Source organism: Mesoplodon bidens (assembly GCF_964165515.1).
Source record: "Mesoplodon bidens genome assembly, chromosome: 20".
Taxonomy (NCBI): domain Eukaryota; kingdom Metazoa; phylum Chordata; class Mammalia; order Artiodactyla; family Ziphiidae; genus Mesoplodon; species Mesoplodon bidens.
In genome coordinates this window covers 20,995,959-21,022,489 of record NC_138181.1, presented here as the reverse complement: position 1 = coordinate 21,022,489, position 26,531 = coordinate 20,995,959, and the positions used below count along the sequence as shown (strand labels likewise).

At 38.6% G+C, this 26,531-nt stretch overlaps 1 protein-coding gene across 3 annotated transcripts in view; it reads left to right on the top strand.

Annotated features, from left to right (window-relative positions):
• The window catches only part of DLC1 (DLC1 Rho GTPase activating protein), a 408,689-nt gene that overhangs the window by 194,014 nt on the left and 188,144 nt on the right, over positions 1–26,531 (top strand). For all 3 annotated transcript variants that reach the window (XM_081220746.1, XM_081220747.1, XM_081220745.1), the window contains one exon: positions 3,755–3,788. In XM_081220746.1, coding sequence (XP_081076872.1) covers positions 3,755–3,788 — 34 coding nt within the window. The remainder of the gene's footprint in view (positions 1–3,754; positions 3,789–26,531) is intronic.

Sequence of the window (26,531 nt, the reverse complement as noted above, 5' to 3'; positions counted from 1 at the left end):
ACAGATACTCCTGCACAAATATTTTGTAATCTAAGTCAATGTCTGCTCATAGGACCTCTCCAAACCTTTCTCCTCCTTCATTTCAAAATATTCTGATTAGTATTTTGAAATTAGTGTTAGTGATCTCAGAGGTCAGCATGCCAGTTGTTGTGTCCTGGCTTCCATTCCATTACTGTGACCTTGCAAAAGTTACTCTATTTTTTAAGACTTCACAGAGTTGGTCTAAGGATTGAGTGAGTTTATGCAGGTAAGAGCTTAAAACTGTACCTTGTACATTCTGAGAACCTAGGAAGTGTTAGCTCTTCATACACTGAGGGACTTTCTCCATGAACGGCCTTTAATTACCTATCACCAACCTTTACAATCTTATCAATGAAAGGGTTTCTGTTTTGTTTTGTTGTTTATTTGCTTAAACCAAAAGGGAAAATTTAATTTAAAAGCCCTGATCTCCAGTCAGGGGGCAAATCTAGGGGCTAGGCTTAAAATATAATATATAGTATGGATTTAATTCCATTTTTAGACCTTTCCCAAAATATAGACATAAAAAGTAATCAAACATCACTAAAACTGTAGGAAGACTTTCTTGTCAAGGGAGTATAGAATCAGAGACGTTCTTGAAACAAAGGAAAAATCAGATGATCCTGCTATAAATGAAAGGATGCTGAGGAAGATGCTTACAGCCTATGCAGTCCCTCTGATGCCCTGGTCTCTGGACATGGTTCTCCACTCTGCCATTTAATAACCTAATATTCTCTTCATGGCTGCATCTTTGCCAGGACACAGAGTCAGTGTTCACACCCAGAGAACAAAAAGTGAACAACTAAATGTAGATCAAGATTAAGTCAAAATATGCTTTCACTATAGATCAATCTTGCCAAAACAAAACCCCCTCTATTTTTTTATCTGTAGAAAGATTTTTTCCCTTATTTGAAAAATTACTTCAATCTCCAAATCCTGTAAATTCCAAAGGTGAGGATCTCAAAAATAATCAATATCTCACAAAGATATAGGTGTCTTGATCTTTGATATTTCCAGAAATGAAGATTGATATTATCATTTCCTTAGGCTGATCTACAACAGCCTTCAGAGATGAGCAACAGCACCAACCAACAGCAACAGAGATGAGCCTTCCTCTCTCTCTCTCTCTCTCTCTCTCTCTCACACACACACACACACACACATGCATATGTGTGCACACACACACATTTGCAACAAAATTAATTACCCATTTGAGCCTAGTTTTCTTACTTCAACTCTGAGGACTTTGTCCCCTAAAGAAGGGGAAGAGAGACATGCCTGTAGACATCTTGTGCGGTCAGTGGCCGTGGAGTAGAAGGCGTCAAATCCCAGTGGGCTGAATAGATTTATAAAAGGCTTCCAATAACAGTTAATACACTCATGCTAACTGTATTTTATACATGAGTAACTGAGGTGAATGGCAACCAAAAGCTCACTTCCTTAGTTTGTTTTAGGGTATTAACAAGGAGTAGAACTATACTGTTCTACTTTAAAGTCTGTTAAAGACATCTCATTCTGAACTCTGTTTTCTAAATAATAGGGATAGATAATAGTTACTGGGAATTGAACTTCTAAACCTCTCATATCAGTAATTTGGCCCATTGGCCCAGTGCCCATAGTAACAAATAGTAAGAGCAGCTCCCTTTTCCCAGGGACCTCATGTGCTTTACAGAAGCTACTATGTTGAGTCCTTTCAGCAGCCCTGTGAAGTAGAGGTGTTTATCCCCCTTTTATAAGGGAGGAATCTGAACCTTGAGGGGACAGAGCAGAGACGTGAAAGCCCAGACACTAACCAAACAATTTACTTGTTCTGCCTCCCAAAATAGGACAAAGAAATCGAACTACAAAAATTCAACCCCAGTTCAAACGTGTTTTTAGTCTCATTTATTGCCAGTATCTTTTAAGGGTAAGACAGGTCTGTCTTCAGAGAGGAAAACAATTACATGACTGATTTAGCATTAGCATAACTGGCTCTAGTGACTTTACCAATAGTTCCACAACTCTTTTTTTTTTCTTTTCAGCTTTATTGAGGTGTAGTTGTCAAATAAAATTGTAAGATATTTAAAGTGTGCATTGTAGTGATTTGATATATGTATACATTGTGAAAGGATTCCCCCTTTAGTTAATTAACACATCCATGACCTCATATACATTTTGGGGGGGTGGGAATATTTAAGTTCTTCTCTCTTAACAAATATCAATTATATAGTACAATGTTATCACCTATAATCACCATGCTTTCATTAGTTCAACAGATCTTATTTATCATACAGCTGAAAGTTTATACCCTTTTACTAATCCTTCCCTATTTCCCCCACTCCACCAGGTCCTGGCAACCACTTTTCTACTCTCATACTATCAGTTGCACGCTTTTTTTTTTTTTTAAAGAATTCACATATTAAAAATACCATGTTGTATTTGTCTTTCTCTGTCAGGCTCATTTCACTTAGCATAATGCCTTCAAGGTACATGTTATTGCAAATGGTACGATTTCCTTCTTATTCATTTTTGAATAATATACCATTACACACACACACACACACACACACCCCACATCTTCTTTACCCATTTATCCATTGATGGACACTGAGGCTGTTACCATATCTTGGCCATTGTGAAAAATGTTGCAATGAATATGGGAGTGCAGATACCTCTTTGATGTCCTCTTTTCATTTTCTAATTAATTCATTCATTTATTTATTCATTTTTGGCTGCCTTGGGTCTTTGTTGCTGCACGTAGGCTTTCTCTAGTTGTGGCGAGTGGGAGCTACTCTTCGTTGTGCGTGGACTTCTCATTGCAGTGGCTTCTCTTGTGGTGGAGCATGGGCTCTAGGCACGAGGGCTTCAGTAGTTATGGCGCACAGGCTCAGTAGTTGTGGCTTGCGGGCTCTAGAGCACAGGCTCAGTAGTTGTGGCACACAGATGTGGGATCTTCCCGGACCAGGGCTCGAACCCGTGTCCCCTGCATTGGCAGGTGGATTCTTTTTTTTTTTTTTTATTAATTTATTTTTGCTGTGTTGGGTCTTCGTTTCTGTGCGAGGGCTTCCCCTAGTTGTGGCAAGCGGGGACCACTCTTCATCGCGGTGCGCGGGCCTCTCACTATCGCGGCCTCTCTTGTTGCGGAGCACAGGCTCCAGACGCGCAGGCTCAGTAGTTGTGGCTCACGGGCCTAGTTGCTCCGCGGCATGTGGGATCTTCCCAGACCAGGGCTCGAACCCGTGTCCCCTGCATTGGCAGGCAGATTCTCAACCACTGTGCCACCAGGGAAGCCCTGGCAGGTGGATTCTTGAAAGAAAGAATCTTGAAAGAAAGAAAGTCCCAACTAGTTCTATTTTTAACTTTTTGAGAAACCTCCATACTGTTTTCCATACTGGCTGCACCAAATTACATCCCCACCAACAGTGCACAAGGGTTCCCTTTTCTCCACATTCTTGCCTATACTAGTCATCTCTTGTCTTTTTGATGATAGCCACTCTACAGGTATGAGGTGACGTCTCATCGTGGCTCTGATTTGCATTTTCCTGATGATTAGTGATGTCGAGCACCTTTTCATGTGCCATTTGTATGCCTTCTTTGGAAAAAGAAATGTTTATTCAGTTCCTCTTCTCTCATATTTCTAGTGTCAGGTTCTATTTAATTTTTGCTTCATTTATGGGACATCATTTTGTTCCTAATAAAGTTATTTGCTGTTTCCTTCTAATAATACCACAATTTTGTGGCTTTTTTTCTCTTTCAGGCTATTCCAGGTACTTCAGAGAAGGAAAAGGCTGGTAAGTTGACATTGGTTGTGTTTTCACTTCTACCTATTTTAGAATAAAATTCCATCTTTGTATAGATATTTTATTAAATATCTAAAATGTATACATCTTGTCAGTCTCTGGGCAAAAGTTACGGTTGAATTCCTGAAAAATAAGTTTTGCTCAAAATGTAGGAAAAAGTACGGTTTTCTAGCATAGCATTACATTTTGTTAGAATAAGGTGTGTACTTCTTGTAGCATTAACTGTAACTGCAACCACAACTTTTTTCTTGAGGAAAATAATTAGATGTCATTCAGTGTACTGAGGAATGGTCTTTGGACATCTGTTGTTAATACAGTTGGCCTTTCGTATCCATGGGTTCTGCATCCACAGACTCAACAAACCTGGGTTGAAAATATTTGAAAAAACAAAAAATTCCAGAAAGTTCCAAAAAGCAAAACTGGAATTTGCCACAAAGGCAACTATTTACATAGCATTTACTTTGTATTAGGTATTACAGGTAATGTACAGATGAATTTAAAGTATACAGGAGGATGTGTATAGGTTGTATGCAAGCACTGGGCCATTTTATATAAGGGACTTGAGCATCTGTGGATCTTGGTATCCATCAGGGAGTCCAGGAACCCCCCTGCGGATACTGAAAGAAGACTATAATTATCAAAATTTTAAAAAATCTTAGTAGCTTATTTAGTAGTCCTAGAAAAAGATGTACTTGTTTAAAGCTGATGTCATGCCATCAAAAATATAATTGTGAAGCAATATGAATAGTTGTACTAGAGAAAAATTATAATATTTTCTATGCTTTGTGCTATGATTATAACTACTTACCAGTATTATGGGAAATGGATAAGGACTAATGGGAAATATGAAAAATTAGACTTGAATTGATGGAATTATGTGCTTTTTAAAAATCTTTTGATCCTCCTCAATATTGTCTTATGTTTTCTGTGTAATAATAATCATCTTTTTAAAAAACTGATTAAAGGTGTTTTACCACACTTGAAGCATATCACTTAGCTCTTAGACGTGTGTAATTTTTGAGGCAATTTAAAAGTTTAGAGTATCATCTAAAAGGTGTCACGACTTCAAGTGACTTTACACTAACGCATTAGAGTTGGTCTGATAGGATTGTTATACGGAGAATGTTCTCTGTCAAGTTCAGTGATTTGATTTTTGCTGCCAGATAGTTTTCACACACAAGTTTTCATAGTTTGTGTTCTTCCATGAGCTAAAGTGTTCTCCTCTGTTTAGGCTGTGTCTGGCCTCTTTTCTCTAATATGTTGAAAGGTAAGCCTTCAGAATAGAAGGAAAATATTGAACTGGCATCATGTGTCAGTTCAAGAGAAAAACTGCTCAGTTTATCCATGCATTGTTATTACTTGGATTAATAATATATACCAAATGAATTCAAATTACCATTCCAGAGCTCTAATACCTTCAATAATAGATGTATCAGCTATCTCATTAGGACAAGACATAAATGGTTAAGAGAGCATTTGCATCACAAAGAAAAAGAAACTTAGCCAAAGTTGTGCTTTATCTTGAGTTGTGACATTCTCTGTAATTTGCAAGATTGGCTGCAATTTAAACAAAGTGTGTAACAGAGCAAAGTTGTCATCTTATTCCAGAAAATCAGCAAATTCTTTCTTACCCCAAGGAGAAAATTAGGATAGGAATTCTTGGCTAGAGGGAAAGAGTGAGGAGGGATGGAAATGCTATTGCTTGAGGGACTGGAGAAGCAAAGACTTCTCCCTCTGCCACTAAAATGATGTCAATGTGATAGGGAGAAGCATTTCAGTTATTAAGCTTCTCTTAAAGATATTTTTATTAAAACAAAGAGCTAATTAAACAGAGAGCATAAATATAATGCAACCACCACTTTTTGTCATAATCCTGGATATTTTCCTCCCCCAAAAAAACAAAAACAAAAACATGAAATTGTCACTATTTAATGATCTCTTTTGGTCATTTCTATATTGCTGGGGCACAAATTTTAAAAGTTGATAACTTCCTTTCACAGAGGTTCTGCAAGACGATCTATGAAAGGTAGGATCCACCAATGGATATATATGACCTAACCAGGCTCCTGGATATCCCATCTCTGATGTTTAACCCAGGATGGGTTGATTTCTGCAGAACCTGGCTTCTGTGTATTAAAATATTAGAATGATGGAAATTTACTCCAGAATGGATTTTAATTTAGATTTCTTGAGAATGTACTGATTATTTTAAGAGGAAATACAATTTTGTTTGACAATATAAATATAAGAAAGAAATGATTTTTTAATCAATGAATTTATATGTCAAGATAAAGGGTTATGTTTGAATATTTTATTCAGTTGGTAACAGATTTGCCAATTCAAAAGAGAGTATGATTTATTTCAAAAAGTTTTAAAGGACCATGAAAGTCCAGTCAATTTCTTCTATTTCTAAAATTTATTATGCCATATTTAAAATATTTTGAGTGTTTTATATACAAATGTGAATCTCTTTATTCCTCTTTATGAATCTCTATTTTTAAGCTCTGCTAGACAGAGGAATGGCAAGGAAGGCAGAGGACCCACTCAATCTTCTGGGGGTTAATTGAGCCTCTAAATAGGGTTAAGCTTCATTCCCACCCATAAGGCCTGTCCTTTTTTTTTCTCTGTTTTGCTAGATGAATGTAGCCTATTGTTTCTTATTAAGAAAATCTATTTTAATCTGTGTGACCTCTCATCCAAGCCAACTGGAACCAACTCCACCAGGCTTTGTGAAGCTCTAAACAAAATCATTTTGGGAACATTCCATTAATAATTCTTGAGTTGCAGTTGTGTGGTTGCCCCAGTGTGTGCTTTATTTTTTTTTCATAAATTTATTTATTATTTATTTTTTGGCTGCATTTGGTCTTTGTTGCTGCGCAGGGCCCTCTCTAGTTGTTGTGAGCGGGGGCTACTCTTCATTGCAGTGCGTGGGCTTCTCATTGTGGTGGCTTCTCGTTGCAGAGCACAGGCTCTAGGCGCACGGGCTTCAGTAGTTGTGGCACATGGGCTCAGTAATTGTGGCTCGCAGGCTCTAGAGCACAGGCTCAGTAGTTGTGGCACACAGGCTTAGTTGCTCCGCGGTATGTGGGATCTTCCTGGACCAGGGCTCAAACCCATGTCCCCTGCATTGGCAGGCGGATTCTTAACCACTGTGCCACCAGGGAAGCCCCTGGTGTGCTTTAAGTAACCATCTTCTCTTCTGATCCCTGCTGCTGTGTAAATTCAGCCTAGTGGAATCATTCTGCTGCTTGTGTGCCATCTTGGGATGACAAAACCCTCCAAGGGGAGACTATTTTGAAACAGCATCCCATTGGTTCATTTATTCCACAAATACTTACTGAACAGCAACATATAGTAGGCATCATATTAGGTTTTATCAAGGAAGCAGTTATGAACAAGGCATGGTCCTTGCCTGGAAGGAACTCAAACTCTAACTGAGCGTATTTCATTGGGCCAGCGTCCCCCTTTTCCTCTTCTCAATTGAAAGATTCTTAACCCAGGTTATTAAGAAAGCTCCCCAGGAAAAGAATCAAATAAAAATATTGTTCTCAAGAAATTCTATATCAGAATGTGTATTCTCCAGATCGGAAATAGAGTCCAATAAATTTGTTTTAAAAAATCAGAATTAATCACACAAGTATCAATATGTGTAATTGTATCCAACACAGAATAATTTCATTTAACTTCCCTTATGCCACCAGAATTTGTAAAGCGTGGGCCTAATGCCATTGGTATATTTTCCAGCACATCTGCTTCCTATCCATGTGGCCTTGAGCAAGTTACTTAACCTCTTCATTTTCCCATTTCTAAAGTATAAATAAAGAAGTTGCCATGTTGTTATTGTAAGGCAACAATGCTTGGCACAAAGTAGGCTCTAAAACATGGTAGCTGTTTCTTATGGTAATGAGTTGTGCTTATAACCAGTATGTGTACAAGCCAAATAGAAGCTAGCTGTGTTACTGCTGCTCTGGTCTGCTCCAAGGGTTCTTAAATGCTTCCTCGGGACACCAATTAACAACTGAGCAGCTGTCCATGTGGAAGAAAGAGATCACTTTCTCCAAAAGCCTCTGAGTAAGTTAATTCAGACAGAGGTCATCATAGCATAGGCAGACTTGGCCATATTGTAACATCTCTTTAGAAATTCCTAGCTCTGTTAAGGTGAAATTCTCTCTAGTGAACAGATAATCTTTGATTTTCACAAAAGGTTAGTCCCTAAGAAAAGTATACCCTGAGTCCCATTTTCCTAGGACTCCACAGCATCCCTAGACCCTGGGGTAATTGGATCCTGTCTACCCAGCTCCCATCCTCCCTCCCTGACCTCCTGCGCACAGTCCTGTCAACACTGCCACCTAATCATCCCGTGTCCATTCTTCCTGCCATTGTTTTAAAGCAGCCTTCACTTTGCACTGGACTTTGAAACAGCATCCAGAGCTGTTTCCCTGCCTTAACTGATCATTACACCTGTTCACTCTCTACACTGTCACCAAAGTTATCTTTGAAAAGCATCACCTGATCATATCGATTTCTATTTCAACTTTTTTTGGGCCTCCTTACTAATTACAGGATAAGATCAAACTTTCCTGCTTCACGTAGCTGGCCATTTGTAATCTGGATACGGTATATGGTATTGGATATGCCCAGTTCACCCCTCAGATCCACCCTCCATCCTACTTCTCCCCAGCTCTGTGACCTGCAGGCAGACCAGTGTGGGCAAAATCAATGGGCTGCCCTCCTTTCAGTTTTCCTGTTGCACCAGTGAGGAGGCCCAGCAAGAGACTGACGGTTGGGAGGACAGTACGGCTGTGAGGTTGGGTAGTTTATTCCCCCCTCGGCTTCCCGAGGAGTCACTGCTGGCCTTTTCCACCCAGGCTTCCAGGTTCTGGCAACCATTCTCTCCTCTTGCCTTGTGGTTCCCCTACACCTTTATCAATAGTTCTGTTACTAAACTCCACTCAGTTTACCCAGGGTGCCATCTGTTTCCTGCTAGGAGTCTCACTGATAAACCTACCAATGTTTTCTCTTCTTTCTGTTCCTTTGTGTTCATTGGTTGGTTGGTTTGTCCAACTTCAGCCACAACATACAGCCACAGAACCCCTTCTAACTTTGGATCTTTCTACTTCTATGTAGATCGTGCACTGCCTTTTTAAAAATACGGATGATAGGTAAAGTAGAGGGAGAAAGAGAGAAATATCCAAAAAAAAGAGAAGATATGGACCATGTTTTTCTTCATCCTGAATGAATATAGTTTCATTCAATCACATGGAGGAGAAAAATATCTACCCTTATGATTTAGAATGAGTTCCCTATTGCCTAGAAGCATGTAAATTAGAAAGTTAGCATTGCATTTTAGTCACCAAAATGTGACTCTCTGAGCGTATTTGAGAAGTAGTATTAAGGAGTAATACGAAATCTCTCATTCTAAAATTAAATCATAGAACACAAATTTTGTCAGACTACATGGTAGCCCATAGAAAATAGACCACAATCATGAGCCAAAAATGGCAAATTTCTTTTTGCCTTTTCTGTCTTGAAAATTCTACTTGTCCAACAATAACACCTCCTTAATGAATTATTTCCCAGGCAGGGTTAGTCCTTGATTTTTTGGTGTTCCTAGAACACTCTGTGTTTTCAATTACAGTCTTATCATCTTGCTTTGCTGTATGTTCTCTTCTCTAGGCTGTGAGCTTTTCTAGATCAGGAATGTGGTCTTTGCGTGCTCCATAATTAAAACAGCTATTAGCACATAGTGGGTGTTCTGTAAATACACATTAACCAATTAATTATAATTATCACAAAGATGCTTTGGCTCCCATCTTAATCATTTAGAATTAACATGGTTCTAAAACTGCCCCCCCTTTATGCCTATTGCCCCCACAGCTGCCAAATATCTCAGCTGGGCAACTAACTACTTAATAATGTTATGTGGTGATCTATCCCGTACAAGTGTGTGAAGGGCACCATTGAGAAAGGTGACTCAGAATCCAACTTTGGTCACGTTCCTTGGTCATTTTTCTTAGAGTGTTTGTTCTCCTGCCTCTGGGTTATTTTTTTGGCCAGAAAATGTTAAAAATCAAGATAATGAATAATTATAGCCTGAAACGCTTGTGAAAGATAGCTTTCAGAAGCATATGACAGGTTCATAGTCTCTCCAGACTTTGTGGTGTGGCTAGTAAGGCAGAACATAGACATCAAGCACTTCTTTGTGACTCGCGTGAGGGGGGAAAATAGGATTTTCATAATTTCATTCCAAGCTCCTTGTAAACGTACTAAATAACAAAGCCCAGACTTGACGCCTTTTGGTATTAATTTCCTTGGCTGCTTTTGACCACGGAGAAGGGAAATGCAGAGGACCAAAAACAACCAACCAAAAACACCCACAAAAAACTGAAATGCAAAGACATTCCTCGTTTTCTAGTCTGATCATCATTTCTTTGATTCAGAGGATTACCAGTGTGATCTATTCCACTCTGTCATGTTCCAGTATCAATAGATCCAAAGGGATTTGGTGAAAAGACAAAACCAGAACTGCTAGATGTCAGCGTTGTTCTTTGAAAGGCTGCCCTAGTTTGTGCCTCTCTTTTCGTACAGAGGAGGTCGTTTCTAGTGCTGTCTCACCCACCAGCCTGTAAGCACCTTGAAAGATGGAAGTTTGTTTCATTCAATTCTGTTTCCAATGCCTGGCACTCTTGTAGCTGCTTGACGTTTGGGAAATGAAAGAACAAATGACATAAAAAAAATCGGCAAAGGGGACTTCCCTGGTGGCGCAGTGGTTAAGAATCCACCTGCCAATGCAGGGGACACGGTTTTGAGCCCTGGTCCAGGAAGATCCCACATGCCGCGGAGCAACTAAGCCCGTGTGCCACAACTGCTGAACCCACAAGCCACAACTACTGAAGCCTGAGCGCCTAGAGCCCATGCTCCACAACAAGAGAAGCCACTGCCATGAGAAGCCCATGCACTGCAACAAAGAGTAACCCCAATCACCGCAACTAGAGAAAGCCCACGCACAGCAACAAAGACCCAACGCAGCTAAAATTAAATAAATAAATAATTTTTAAAAATTAAATAAGTAAATAAAAATAAATAAATAAATAAATCGGCAAATACTTTATACGCACAATACTCCCAAAGCTAAATGTAGAATCCTATCATTCTATTGTAGGTGAAGCACTTTCTATAACTGCAAAGACCCCCAGCTGTTTTACAGGGTTGGACAGGATCTGAAAATTGTCTTTATCAGGCCAGGCTGGACTTCGGCCAGCATTCCAAATTCTTTATTCCCTTTCACTCTCAGAAAATGAAATTGATTATTTCTTTACTAATGGCTTATGAATACTCACTTATTTCATTTTTCTTAGTATTATGGTCTCTGCTTGCCTGCTTTTTTATGAGAAAGGAATTTAGGGTATGCCCACACATAACCTCTCAGTTTTTCTGAAACTTAATGTAAACTAATCCATGAAAAGTCGGCTGTGCTGAGCGGGCCATTGAGAGGAAACACATTAGCTTTTAGGTATCAAGGAATTCATGAAAAATACAAGTAAGCTATTCTTAAATGCCAAAGATCTCGAATTCATAGGATATTTTTCAATACAGATAATTTTTTAAATCTATTTCTTAACATTCTATTGATACTTCTTTTATTACCAAGTAGGTAAAACAAAGCTACTGTATCACCAGAACCAATCAAACATATTTCCTTTTCTTCTCAATTACATTGCAAGCAACGCGAGTACACAATAATTTTTCTTTTAACAAGTTGCAGTTCAGATATTACCGGGCTTCCCTGGTGGTGCAAGGGTTAAGAATCCACCTGCCAATGCAGGGGACACGGGTTCGAGCCCTGGTCCAGGAAGATCCCACATGCCACGGAGAATCTAAGCCCGTGCACCACAACTACTGAGCCTGCACTCTAGAGCCCACAAGCCACAACTACTAAGCCCACGCACATAGAGCCCCTGCTCCACAACAAGACAAGCCACTGCAATAAGAAGCCCGTGCACCACAACAAAGAGTGGCCCCGCTCGCCAAAACTAGAGAAAGCCTGCGCACAGCAATGAAGACCCAACACAGCCAAAAATAAATAAATAAATAATTTAATTAATTAAATTTTTTTTAAAAAGAAAAAAGTTGCTTTAAAAAGAAATGTTTAGGGCTTCCCTGGTGGCGCAGTGGTTGGGAGTCCGCCTGCCGATGCAGGGGACACGGGTTCGTGCCCCGGTCTGGGAGGATCCCGCATGCCGCGGAGCGGCTGGGCCCGTGAGCCATGGCGCTGGGCCTGCGCGTCCGGAGCCTGTGCTCCGCAGGGGGAGAGGCCACAGCAGTGAGAGGCCCGCCTACCGCAAAAAAAAAAAAAAAAAAAAAAGAAATGTTTAAAATTTAAAAAATATATATGTATATATATGTGTGTATATATGTGTGTGTGTGTATATACATATATATATATATATATATATATATATATATATATATATATATATAAAACCTCCTGCACTTAGAGTGGTTATCCAAAGGTGGCTGTATCTTTCTACAGCATTTAGTGATTCCTAAATTTGATTCATGTATTCTCTTCCCTATCAGTCTATGACTTCCTTAAAGGCATAAACCCCACATTTCATCTTTGTCAGCCCCTCACCCAGTGTATAATCTTGCACAGAGCAGATGCTCAAGAAATAGTTCTAAATTAATCCATTTCTGTGACATACCAAACAACTATGCAGGCACTTAGTTAATCTCTGGTCTGTCAATGACCATAACTTTTCACAATATTTGACAAGCTTGAAATTTCTTCCTCGAAAAAGTCTTGTGCACTTTTTACTCCCCCACTGATCCCTTGAAAGAATGGCTTGTCAGCTTTGAAGAGGTGGCTGTGAACTACCAGAACAGGCTAACAGGCTAACAGGCTAATAATTCAGTTCTGAGTTTCCATATTTTAACTGACATTGACCCTTTTTTTTTTAATATCTTTATTGGAGTATAGTTGCTTTACAATGGTGTGTTAGTTTCTGCTTTATAACAAAGTGAATCAGCTATACATATACATATATCCCCGTATCTCCTCCCTCTTGCACCCCCCTCCCATCCTCCCTATCCCACCCCTCTAGGTGGTCACAAAACACCAGGCTGATCTCCCTATTGCTATGCGGCTGCTTCCTACTAGCTATCTGTTTTACATTTGGTACTGTATATTTGTACATGCCACTCTCCCACTTCGTCCCAGCTTACCCTTCCCCCTCCCCGTGTCCTCAAGTCCATTCTCTATGTCTGCATCTTTATTCCTGTCCTGCCCCTAGGATCTTCAGAACTATTTTTTTTTTAGATTCCATACATATGTATAGCATACGGTATTTGTTTTTCTCTTTCTGACTTACTTCACTCTGTATGACAGACTCTAGGTCCATCCACCTCCCTACAAATAACTCTGTTTCATTTCTTTTTATGGCTGAGTAATATTCCATTGTGTATATGTGCCACATCTTCTTTATCTGTTCATCTGTCGGTGGACACTTAGGTTGCTTCCATGTCCTAGCTATTGTAAATAGAGCTGCAATGAACAATGTGGTACATGACTCTTTTTGAATTATGGTTTTCTCAGGGTATATGCCCAGTAGTGGGAATGCTGGGTCATATGGTAGTTCTATTTTTAGTTTTTTAAGGAACCTCCATACTGTTCTTCATAGTAGCTGTATACATCAATTCACATTCCCACCAACAGTGCAAGAGGGTTCCCTTTTCTCCACACCCTCTCCACTATTTATTGTTTGTAGATTTTTTTTTTTTTTTTTTTTTCTTTTTGCGGTATGCGGGCCTCTCACTGTTGTGGCCTCTCCCGTTGCGGAGCACAGGCTCCGGATGCGCAGGCCCAGCGGCCATGGCTCACGGGCCCAGCCGCTCCGCGGCATATGGGATCCTCCCAGACCGGGGCACGAACCCGTATCCCCTGCATCGGCAGGCGGACTCTCAACCACTGCGCCACCAGGGAGGCCCCTGTTTGTAGATTTTTTGATGATGGCCATTCTGACCAGTGTGAGGTGATACCTCATTGTAGTTTTGATTTGCATTTCTCTAATGATTAGTGATGTTGAGCATCCTTTCTTGTGTTCGTTGGCAATCTGTATATCTTCTTTGGAGAAATGTCTATTTAGGTCTTCTGCCCATTTTTGGATTGGGTTGTTTGTTTTTTTGATATTGAGCTGCATGAGCTGCTTGTAAATTTTGGAGATTAATCCTTTGTCAGTTGCTTCATTTACAAATATTTTCTCCCATTCTGAGGGTTGTGTTTTCATCTTGTTTATGGTTTCCTTTGCTGTGCAAAAGGTTTTAAGTTTCATTAGGTCCCATGTGTTTATATTTGTTTTTATTTCCATTTCTCTAGGAGATGGGTCAAAAAGGATCTTGCTGTGATTGATGTCATAGTGTTCTCCCTATGTTTTCCTCTAAGAGTTTGATAGTTTCTGGTCTTACATTTAGGCCTTTAATCCATTTTGAGTTTATTTTTGTGTATGGTGTTAGGGAGTGTTCTAATTTCATTCTTTTACATGTAGCTGTCGAGTTTTCCCAGCACCACTTATTGAAGAGGCTGTCTTTTCTCCATTGTATATTCTTGCCTCCTTTATCAAAAATAAGGTGACCATATGTGTGTGGGTTTAACTCTGGGCTTTCTATCCTGTTCCATTGATCTATATTTCTGTTTTTGTGCCAGTACCATACTGTCTTGATTACTGTAGCTTTGTAGTATAGTCTGAGGTCCAGGAGCCTGATTCCTACACCTCCGTTTTTCTTTCTCAAGATTGCTTTGGCTGTTTGGGGTCTTTTGTGTTTCCATACAAATTGTGAAATGTTTTGTTCTGGTTCTGTGAAATATACCATTGGTAGTTTGATAGGGATTGCATTGAATCTGTAGATTGCTTTAGGTAGTATAGTCATTTTCACAATGTTGATTCTTCTGAACCAAGAACATGGTATACCTCTCCATCTGTTTGTATCATCTTTAATTTCTTTCATCAGTGTCTCATAATTTTCTGCATACAGGTCGTTTGTCTTCTTCGGTAGGTTTATTCCTAGGTATTTTATTCTTTTTGTTGCAATGGTAAATGGGACTGTTTCCTTAATTTCTCTTTCAGGTTTTTCATCATTATTGTATAGGAATGCAAGAGATTTCTGTACATTAATTTTGTATACTGCTACTTTACCAAATTCATTGATTCATTCATCCCTCTATGCCTAGTTTCTGGAGGGTTTTTATCATAAATGTGTGTTGAATTTTGTCAAAAGCTTTTTCTGCATCTATTGAGATGATCATATGGTTTTTCTCCTTCAATCTCCTTCAATATGTTTTATCACATTGATTGATTTGCGTATATTGAAGAATCCTTTCATTCCTGGGATAAATCCCACTTGATCATGGTGTATGATCCTTTTAATGTGCTGTTGGATTCTGCATGCTAGTATTTTGTTGAGGATTTTTGCGATATGTTCATCAGTGATATTGGCCTGTGGTTTTCTTTCTTTGTGACATCTTTGTCTGGTTTTGGTATCAGGGTGATGGTGGCCTTGTAGAATGAGTTAGGGAGTGTTCCTCCCTCTGCTATATTTTAGAAGAGTTTGAGAAGGATGGGTGTTAGCTCTTCTCTAAATGTTTGATAGAGTTTGTCTGTGAAGCCATCTGGTCCTGGGCTTTTGTTTGTTGCAAGATTTTTAATCACAGTCTCAATTTCAGTGCTTGTGATTGGTCTGTTCATATTTTCTATTTCTTCCTGGTTCAGCCTCAGAAGGTTGTGCTTTTCTACAAATTTGTGTGTTTCTTCCAGGTTATCCATTTTATTGGCCTATAGTTGCTTGTAGTAATCTCTCATGATCCGTGTGTTTCTTCAGTGTCAGTTGTTACTTCTCCTTTTTCATTTCTAATTCTATTGATTTGAGTCTTCTCACCTTTTTTCTTGATGAGTCTGGCTAGTGGTTTATCAATTTTGTTTATCTTCTCAAAGAACCAGCTTTTAGTTTCATTTATCTTTGCTATTGTTTCGTTCATTTATTTTTCATTTATTTCTGATCTGATCTTTATGACTTCTTTCCTTCTGCTAACTTTGGGACTTTTTTGTTCTTCTTTCTCTAATTGCTTTGGATGTCAGGCTAGTTTGTTTATTTGAGATGTTTCTTGTTTCTTGAGGTAGGATTGTATTGCCATAAACTTCTCTCTTAGAACTGCAACACTGACCTTTTATTAGTAGAAAAATTTATTTGTCATTTTCAATCTCCCCTGATGAAAGACAATTTATGAAAAGGCCTCTTTCTATCAGTTTTATTTACAAAGCAATGCAACTTTCATTTAGTTTGAAAATCCTATCTCGTCATATCAGATCCTCTGATGTCTTCAAATATTTACCTTTATAGACTGCCCAGTTTGCAGTTCAGTTATCTTTATTATAGTTTGAATATATACACAAATATGTACCCACAGGATAATTGTACATTAATTCTAATTTCTTCAGAGAGGTACACTTACTTTGGAAGAGTACCTATAACTAGGTATTACTTTGACTTGTCTGAGTATGAAATGACCTGAAACTCTGCTGATGTGACTGTAGTTTTCTTCTCTTATTGACCTTCCATTGGTTTGAAGGGCTTTGATTTGTGTTTCTGTAGCGAAAGTTTGAGCTTAATATCTCTTCCAGCCTGATCCATAAACATTTGTGTTTTAGAATTAATATATGATTTTGAGATATGATTTATCTAAGTGAGAAATCTAAGACAGTAATTAACAACCATAACAAATTAACCAATGCCCAAGAAAAGGCTGGTGCCCATATTGTTGTATGCAGGCTGTCCAGAGCACCAATCTGGCCATTTCAGGAGAATGGATTATGAATACAAGAAACTATTTTGTCCTGACTACTGTAATCAGGTAGAAATGATCTTAGAGCAGTCTACAAGTGATGTTTAAACAAAATGGTCACCAAAAGCCCACACTCGCCCACCAAACTGGGGTTTTGCTTTTTGTTTTGTAATTTTTCTAACCATTGAGCTTCCCCGGAAAACACATTCCGGTGACTCCCAAGTGCTAATTTTGTAAACTGTTTCTCTTTTTCTTCCAGTTTTGCGATATAATTGGCATACAGCACTGTGTAAGTTTAAGGTGTACAGCATAATGACTTGACAGAGATACATCATGAAAGGATCACCACAATAAGTTCAGTGGATATCCATTATCTCATAAAGATACAAAATAAATAGGAAAAAAAGTTTTCTTGTGATGAGAACTCTTAGGATTTACTTTCTTAAAAACTTTCATATATAACGTACAGCAGTGTTAATTATATTAATCATGTCATACATTACATCCCTAGTATTTATTTATTTTACAACTGGGAGTTTGCACCTTTTGACCACCTTCATCTGATTCCCCCTCCCTGCCCTTGGTAACACAAACCTGATCTCTTTTCCTATGAGTTTGTTTGTTTTCTTGCTTGTTTGTTTTTGAAGTATATTGACCTACAACACTTTGTTAATCCTGGTGATAAACTTCTTCTCAAAATAAATGTTAAATCAGTTCTTTCCTACGGATTTAAGGAAATAGATAAATGGAGGACAACACGGTACACTTCATCATTTCTTGATCTACCTTTTTAAGTCTATGGTCTTCTATATATTTATCCAAACGTTTTCCCTGTTGTGCTGTGATTTCCTGAAAGGCAGACATTTTCCCTGCACCTATGTAGTGCCAGCCTCTTAGGAGGTTTTTGATTTAGTGTTTGTCAAATGAATGGTTGAATGAATAATAATATCAAACATTTACTCTGTGCCTGCACTTTTCTGAGCACTTTATAGATATGACCTCATATAATCCTCTAGCAACCATATAAGGGAGACGTAATGCTTTCCACGTTATAGAGATGAGGAAGCTGAGACTCAGAGAGGCTTCCTAAAATAACCAAAGTCACACTATGGCCAAGGCAAGATTCAAAGCAAGCAACACAGGCTAGAGTGCATGCTCTTAACCACTATGCCGTACATAGTGGTTTAAGTGCCAAGACTCCTCAGGCTGATGAACAAATTTTTTCTTAATCAGACCTTTCCCTTCCTTTCCAACCTTATCTCCCATCCTCCCCTAACTTGCACCTTCTGCTGTAACCATGGTAACCACCTTGCTTTTCTCCTGAATTTGCTTCTGCATAACTTGACCTTTGTTCCAACTGTTTCCCTTCCAGAAATTAACTCCCCCATCCACCAAGGTCTCATTTGGGTCCCACCTTCACCCTGAAGTCTCCTATGACAACTCCTGCTCATGATAATTTCATATTTTTTGAAACGATACATCTATAGCTGTACCGGTCGTTTTCATTCTTAATCACATGTGGATTGTCATTGTCCATTGAGTGTGTTATTTGTCTCAGCCTTGCCTCCCAACAGTCTTGTCAGCATCCTTTTAAAAAGCACTGGGACTTCCCTGGTGATGCAGTGGTTAAGAATCCACCTGCCAATGCAGGGGACACAGATTCAAGCCCTGGTCCGGGAAGATCCCACATGCCACGGAGCAACTAAGCCCGTGTGCCACAGCTACTGAGCCTGCGCTCTAGAGCTGGCAAGCCACAACTACTGAGCCCACGTGCCACAACTACTGAAGCCCACGAGCCTAGAGCCCATGCTGTGCAACAAGAGAAGCCACCGCCATGAGAAGCCCATGCACCGCAACAAAGAGTAGCCCCTGCTCAACGTAACTAGAGAAAGCCCGCATGCAGCAACAAAGACCCAACACAGCTAAAAATAAATAAATAAAAGCAATCATTAAAAAAAAAAATCTAAAAACACTTAGCATGCACCAAAGAGGAGATTATTGAATTAATAGACTTTATTTTTTAGAGCAGTTTTCGATTCACAGAAAAACTGAATGGGAAGTACAGTTCAAATTATATGACCTTCTTTTAAAGCAAACTATGGACACAGTAAAAAGATCAGGAGTTGCCAGGGGTTAGGGAAAGTGAGGCATGAATCGATGGAACACAGAGGATTTTTAGGGCAGGGAATCTACTCTGTGATGCTTTAATGGTACAGCATGTAGGCTTTTCATACTGGCTTCTTTCACTTACACGTATGCATTTAAGGTTCCTCCATGTCTTTTCATGATGTAATAGCTTGTTTCTTTTAAGTACTGAATTAACATTGCTTTGTCTGGGTATACCACAGTTAAAGGTGCTTATTTAACACATTTTTAGTGTCAAAACTTTTTAAACTCATTGATCATAAAATATATTACAGAGTCCACTTTTGTTAACTTTTATCCTTTCTTCTTTAGGCAAAAGTAACTCTCTTCTCTTAACCATTGATCACGATTTCTTCATTTCTCTCCTTCGGAATTCTCCAAGTTTTCAAAAGAAAAATACTACTACTAAATATGTTATCAACAGCTGTTATTTGCTGTGTACCTACCTTGCCATCTCTGAGATGCTTCCTCTGCATTATCTTTAGTACACACTAAGCTCCACAGTACATGACTCTCTCTTGCTCCAAAGCTGATGCTTTTTCTACCTCTTCCTACCTAACAGCACCATTTATTCTAATAAAAGTATGACCAAAATTAATAAAACTGCAATAATTCATATAGTTTACATGATCTACATATTTCTGCCCTTATGCCTTTGCTCCTGAAGTTTAATGTCCCCCAAATACTCTCCTATTATTTTTTTCTCCAAATCACACGCTTCCTTCAAGGATTCGCTTGAGGGCCTCCTTTTGCCCAAGGCCTCCTCAATTGCTCTTCTCTTGGATGAACTCTTCTTTTGAATCAGACAGATTTCACTGCTCATTTTATCTTCCACCCTGGAAAGGGGCAGCCTATGTGCACTGTGACCCCCCTATCCTAACCCATGACCAGAGTCCATTGGACTGGGGGCAGGTGGGTGGGGTGAGGGGCACATGTGACTCAAGGTCAGAGAAAAACTGAGTGACCTGACAGGTGGACAGTCTCCTTCTCTCTCTCTTTCCCTCCTCCTCCTCCTCCTCTTCCTCTTTCTCTCTCCCTCTCCCTCTCCCGCATATTATGATCCAGACAGACTCAGTCAACCTGCAACAGGTGCTTTGGCTGAAAGTTCACATATAGTGTTAGGTGGTCACAGAGAAAACCATTCTGCAAAGAGGAGCAGGACAATGGGGCAACTGAGCGAATAAAGTAAAGTTAGAGACAATGCAAACTAGAGAAAGAGATGGAAAATTTAGCTGCATCTGTCCCAGGTGACTCCCTAAGTGTCAGATGCAACTCTCAGGAGGTCCCTACCCCACACCTGCAGGGTATCTCTGTATCCTCACGCCTCAGGCTTTTAGTTAGACCTAACATAAAAGAGTTCCTTGCAGTCAGATGATTAGACATCCTTCTCCAAATTCCTGTTGAATATAATTAGTTTAAAAAATAGTCTATCATTTAATTTTACCTGTCTTACATTATTTTCTGCTTCATGTATATATGAAGCCTTCAAACTATGTTATAAGCAGCCACAGTGAAGAAACATGGCATATTTTGGTCTCCTGTTTATAGTTTACTCTAAAAGATCTAACAAGAACTACATATATAGTGAATGTTCAATAAAATTATAATTTTTCACAGTTATACTGCCTTTTTAGGCCACAGAACTATGTCACTACTTTGTAATTACCTTTCAGCCCATAGAACATGTCTCCCCTCTTTCAGCACCCTCAACCACATCAACACCATCATATCTTGTATTTACGAGATTTATGGATTTTCTTTTTCCCCTTGACCAAATAAATTATCTCCTTTTGAAATCACTTAATGTCATTCTGACCATGCCATTTGGTTTTTAATGTGCGTTGTAATTTGTTTGAGTCAAGTGCCGTTTCCCTCAACAACTTCATGTTTTCAGTAGACTAGCTTCACATTCTCTCACTCCACTAAATGTAATTAGTAATATATTAAATAATAAGAGTTAACAATGTAAAACCAAAAGAGGAAAGAATACAAACAAACAAATGATCAGGGAGTGAGACAGTTGATACATTTTTAAAAATAAGCTGCCTTTAAAAGAAAAAAATCTGAATTCTACTAGACCTACTTGTATTTTATGACTTAGCATTTTTTTATTTTAAAAAGTCACCTATGTTTGTGGAATGTGAGGGCATTTCTATGACTTTTTTTCCCCTAAGACCACCAGTGACTGCATTCCAGCTGCAATGAGGGAAACAGTAGCTTTCCTCTGTGCAAAACAAAGTTCAGCCAGGTGACTGGAAGGGGGAATATAAGGGTTTTCTTATTTTGTGACTTTGGTGAATCGAGATGCCAGCTTATTTATTATATCATGAAACTGTCATTGTTTCGTAATATTTTTGAGCACCAAATTTGGGGGCCTTTAAAAAAAAGTCTGATGTGTGGCCCTGACTCTGAGATGGCAGTCATCGCTCTGCAGCTAATCAGGAGCCATGCTTCCAGATGGTCCCTGACAGCAGAACATAAACAGAGCAGTGACCCTGCCATCCTCACATGCAGGCAGCTCCCTGGCCTTCTGTGATGTGGACACAAGGACTGTGACAAAGAGATGTTAGAAATGTCTTTCGCAATGGAGATATCCGACACACAGACAAATAGCTTCAGGCGTTCCAAAGGCGCTCCCATCTGGAATGGAAGCTAGTTTTTAAAAAATAACTGCAGATCACAGATAGCAAGACTTTTTCCTAGAGGAAACAAAATATAAAATTTCAACAAAGGAGGTTTAGTTAGATTACATATAGAAATTAGAAGGAAGCCTTTTTTTTTTCCTGGTAGAACTTAACTGAGCCAGGCTGACAGCACAGATCCATAGGAAGAATTCCACATCTGGAAAATCTTTGCTCCATCTGTGGTAGGTTTCCAGCCTCTTGCTCTTTCTTTACCATTTCCCATGACTTCAGCTTATCTCCTTTCTGTTTTCTTTAGTGAAATTATTTAACCCTTAGGGGTTTCAGGTTTTTGTTTTGTTTTGTTTTTAAGAGGAAGGAGAGCAAAGGAGTACCTCATAATGTTTTTGTGATTCTCTAGAATTTAGCCTGGTTTATATTTGTTTAAGTGTCTGCATAGGTGATATAGATGTTAAAAAAATATATGTGTCTGGTCAATTCTATGGAATTATATTTTAGAAGTACCTTAGGTAGACAGTGCTTTGATTTTTATTTTAATAGATTGAATACTGGTGTTAATCTTACAATTTGGGAGTCTTATTTTGTTTACCTCAAATAATAGATGTTAATATCATAGAGCACAAAGAAATAAAGTTACATATTCGTATCATAGAACTCACTGATACCATATTTAATATAATTAACAAATAATATTTATGATTGAATCTCACTGAATCCCCTCCTAAGCCTTAAAAATGTTACATGGCTTTGATGTTTGGATTTTCTTTTCTTGTCTGTCCTTACACTTTCTCTTAGGAGTCTCATCCAAATAAAGGTATGTCTGCACAACCTCCAGCCCTAGTTATTTAGCCAAACTACCCACCTCATTTCCAACCACTCCTGAGACTCCATCACAGGAATGCCCACACTCTCCACATCCTGCACTTTCTACTTCAGTGTCTTTGCTAATACTGTTTCCTAAAATTTCCTTTTATGCTATCTCAAATTTCCGTATATACCTCCTCTTTGAAAGCTTCCAAGATTTCCACTACTCTGAAATGAGCCCTTTTTCCCGGAACTCTCAATACTATATTTGAAGTTCTCATAAGGTTTTTAATCTTTTTATGCCTTTTGTTATGATTATTAGGGCTTATTTTTTCATATTATATAATAAAATCCATGTCTGATTTATCTTTGAATGTCTTACACATGAAGAACATTTATAAATTTTCTGCTTGAAAGAAAAATGGAGTTTTTAATTGAAAGTAAAAGCATACTCTCTTAATGTAAGATTTGTTAAAATGTGCCTCAAACTTTTCTGCATTTTAAAACACAGATACCTGGATTCCTCCACACTTCCTGAATCAGAATCTCTTAGGCCCAAGAATCTTCAATGTAATCTACTCTCCAGGGAATTCTTATCCACACTGAAGTTTAAGGATCATTGCTTAATGTCAATGAAAGCTTCCCATTTATTCTTCTTCCACATGCATATAAATTTCATTATGTACTTCAGAGTTTGTACTGCATAACAAAATCCTAAGGCTTAAGAAAAATTATCATGACACTGAAAGACTAGAGAAATGTCATATTTTATTATAAATATAATCAGAAATATTTCTGAATATCTATTTTTACCAAATAGTGTGCAGGGCTTATAAAACTGTTTAAGACACTAGCCTCAGAGAACTTATGGTAAAGATGAGAGAAAAGATACACACATATGAGAAGTTGATTGAACAACCAACGTAATCAGAGGTGCCCTATTGGGTCATATAGTTTCACATATTTGCCACTAGCCAGCCTACTCATTGCCTAATCAAACAAAAATAACAGCATTTTAAAGCAGTGGAAATAATTCCAGATGCAGACATGCTAGAAGGAGATAAAAAGAACAATGACTGCAATGAGGAGCTAGAGGTCCTGGTTGTTCCCTCACTCACATTCGATAAGGAGATGTTTATCTGGACCAGGTTCTTGTTTTAGATATAAATTTCTCTACAGCCCTGCACCCCTCTCCTCCTCTCACAGAGCTAACCTTCATCTTGGAATCTCCCAGCAAGTATTACCAAGCACCCCATAACAGGAATTCCAACCTCTGTGAGATGGGGGGTATTTGGAGGTGAAGGAGTAAACTATGCAGTGGTGACTCTGAACAGTCAGATGACAGAAGGCCTGGATAACTTAAGGCAAAGGAAGAGATTCAGGAGTGAAGATGTTCAGAGAGGGAAATGGAAGAATGACACAAACAAACATACCTTATTTGCAATTTTGGAATCCTAGTAACAGCCCAAGTGACACTGAAAAATCACTACCATATATTGCTGACAACTGATGTAAATATTATAATTATTTAGTAAGTCTACAGTCTTTAGCTTCCCCTCAGTGGCCCCTATTATCCCTACTCCAGGTTAATCCAAGTCCAGGCAAATGTCAGCCCATTCTTACCCTCTTTCTCTCTCTTCCTTCCACCAAAAAGCTGAGGGCCAGGGTTATAGAGGGGAAGGACTGGGAACAAGTGATGTCAATATATCTTGCTTTTCCTGCCTCTTCTGTTTAGTTGGCTCAGGATTTCCTTGTTCTAGACCTTGAGAACACATCCCTTGAGAATGCCTCCAGGCTGCTGGGCAAGATAAGTAGCAATGGCTAAGTGGTAAGAAAGTCAAGAGATTCTGGACATTTAGCTGAGAGAGGTCACCTGGGCTGGAGTGATCCAGAAAGGATCTGGGGGAACAGAAAGTTGTGAAAAACTGGAAAGGAAGATCTGAGCCATTTCTAGGCAAGGAAAATGGTATTGGCAAAGTTAGGCTAGTGGGAATGCACAAGGCACCGTGATGCAATGGTGCAGCCCAGCCAGCAGGAGCACAGAGTTTGTGTTTGGAAGGAGAGAAGATTGGAAAAATGGGATGAGTCCAGACTCCAACAGGCCTCAGAGAGTAATTATAATTTTCACTAAGAATAGTAAATCTTTTAAAATTAATCAGTGGTATTAACCCAGCTGCAAAGATCTAGACTTCCTTATTCTTAACTCTTTATTAAGCAGTTTGGAAATAAGAGACAGAAATGGTTTTCAGTGATGAGCTACAATACCAGAAACCCATTAGATAACAACTGTAGTCACTATTGAAAACGATTTTTAATATGTATACATCACAGTGGATTTAGTGAAGAGGTTAGAAAAAAGTCAGAAGATTTTGAATTATGTTTTTGTTTTGATGATACACTTTTAAAACTTGAATTCTGCTTTATTATAATTTGACCATTGCTCATGATAATAAATAACAAGTGACACCATTAAGATAAAAAAGAGATAACATATGAATTTAGAGAACTAAAGAAAAGAGCTGCTTCTAAAGGTTTTAGAGCAAATCATCCTCCTAAGAAATGCTAACCATTTCTTAAAAACTAGCTAGATTAAAAGGAGGCGTAGGGCTCCCCTGGTGGTGCAGTGGTTGAGAATCTGCCTGCCGATGCAGGGGACACAGGTTCGTGCCCCGGTCTGGGAAGATCCCACATGCCGTGGAGCGGCTGGGCCCGTGAGCCATGGCCGCTGAGCCTGCGCATCCGGAGCCTGTGCTCCGCAACGGGAGAGACCACAACAGTGAGAGGCCCGCGTACCGCAAAAAAAAAAAAAAAAAAAGGAGGCGTACTTTAAAACAATCATATTTTACACTAAATGACAAAATTGCCTGATCTGTTTCCTACCATCATCCATCCTTTGTTTTTCTTCAAATATTTCAGTTTTGGATGTTCTTGCATCACCGATGATCTATAGTCTTGGTGGTAGACATGAACCACTTATTGTGCATGAAATTTCCAAAGGCAAAAATACTTCCAATTCCTTTAATGTTTTTTTTTCAATTTCCAATTTGAGATATTAACAATTCTTTCCATGTTGCTTTATTTGTAAGCAACAAATAGCAAGAAATGTGCAAATACCGACAGTTGTTTAATTCAGCGGCTGATTAAACACTTCACAAAACAGTGTTTTACCTTTTCTCTCTATGTAGATACAAGATAGCTGAAGTACCACCCCCTTGAAATACTCAAGCAATCATTTTCTCTAGATGTGTTATACATACATTTAGAGCAGCGTTTCCTAAACTGTTTATGGTGACCAACTGTTTTTCAATCTCTCATGGACACATATCATTTCAAAATATAATGAAAAACAGAGTGCTAGAAAAATAAAATTGGGGGAAAAACACAAAACAAAAAGATAGAAGCCAAAGCATGTTATTAGATTCAACAGACATAGAATTACTCTGTCAAACTACTATAGATGTTTCTAAATGCTTCCTCTCTATTTCTGTGCTCATTTCTGACCATCTGTACAGACCCTGACCATCTGGACAGATGGTCAGAGATGGCCACACATTGAATAGTCTGAGACCAAGAAGCCTAAGGCAACAATGAGTGTGAGGGAAAATTAGGGTCAGAGCTTCCCAAGTCTCCAATTCAAGTTTAGGGAAGCAGTGCAGGAACAAACAAAAGAAAAGGAATTTGTCCAAAAGAAGAACTTGCTAAAAACTCCATTGCCCTTCACCATCTTCTTTTTTTCCTTCAGTGGGGAGCAGCTCAACCTTCACTTCAGATGCCCTTTTTCAGTGAAGTTTGCACACTGTCATTTCCTGTACAGCTTAATTTATGCAAATGATTGCTAATGTTCGTCTCCCCTAATTCTACTATTTTTTTTCTCAAGGCTTTTCTTTTTTACTTTCTTCTTCTGACTTGTCTTTCTTTAGCTTTTTGTAAGCCAGTCAGAAGAGTAAGAGTTTCATTTTTTTCCTTTTTTCTCTCTTCTTGTTTAAAATGTTCAAGAAGAGATTTTTGGCTTATTTTTTATCAGGAAGAAACTATATGTTCTTTTGCTGACATTGTTAGAAAAATGCCTGTTCCGTTAAATAAGCATTTTTATAAGTTCCATTAGGTACGCTGAAAAGGAATATATGGCCACACAATTAGGATATATTATATCCTAATATAATAGTGCAATTCAATAATAACCTATCATTATTGAGTTGAAATGTTTTTATTATTTTGGTTACTAACATGCCAATACTAATAACACTGCATGAAATGATACTAATAACTATTCATAGAATAAGTCTTTCATGATACTATTCAAATCCA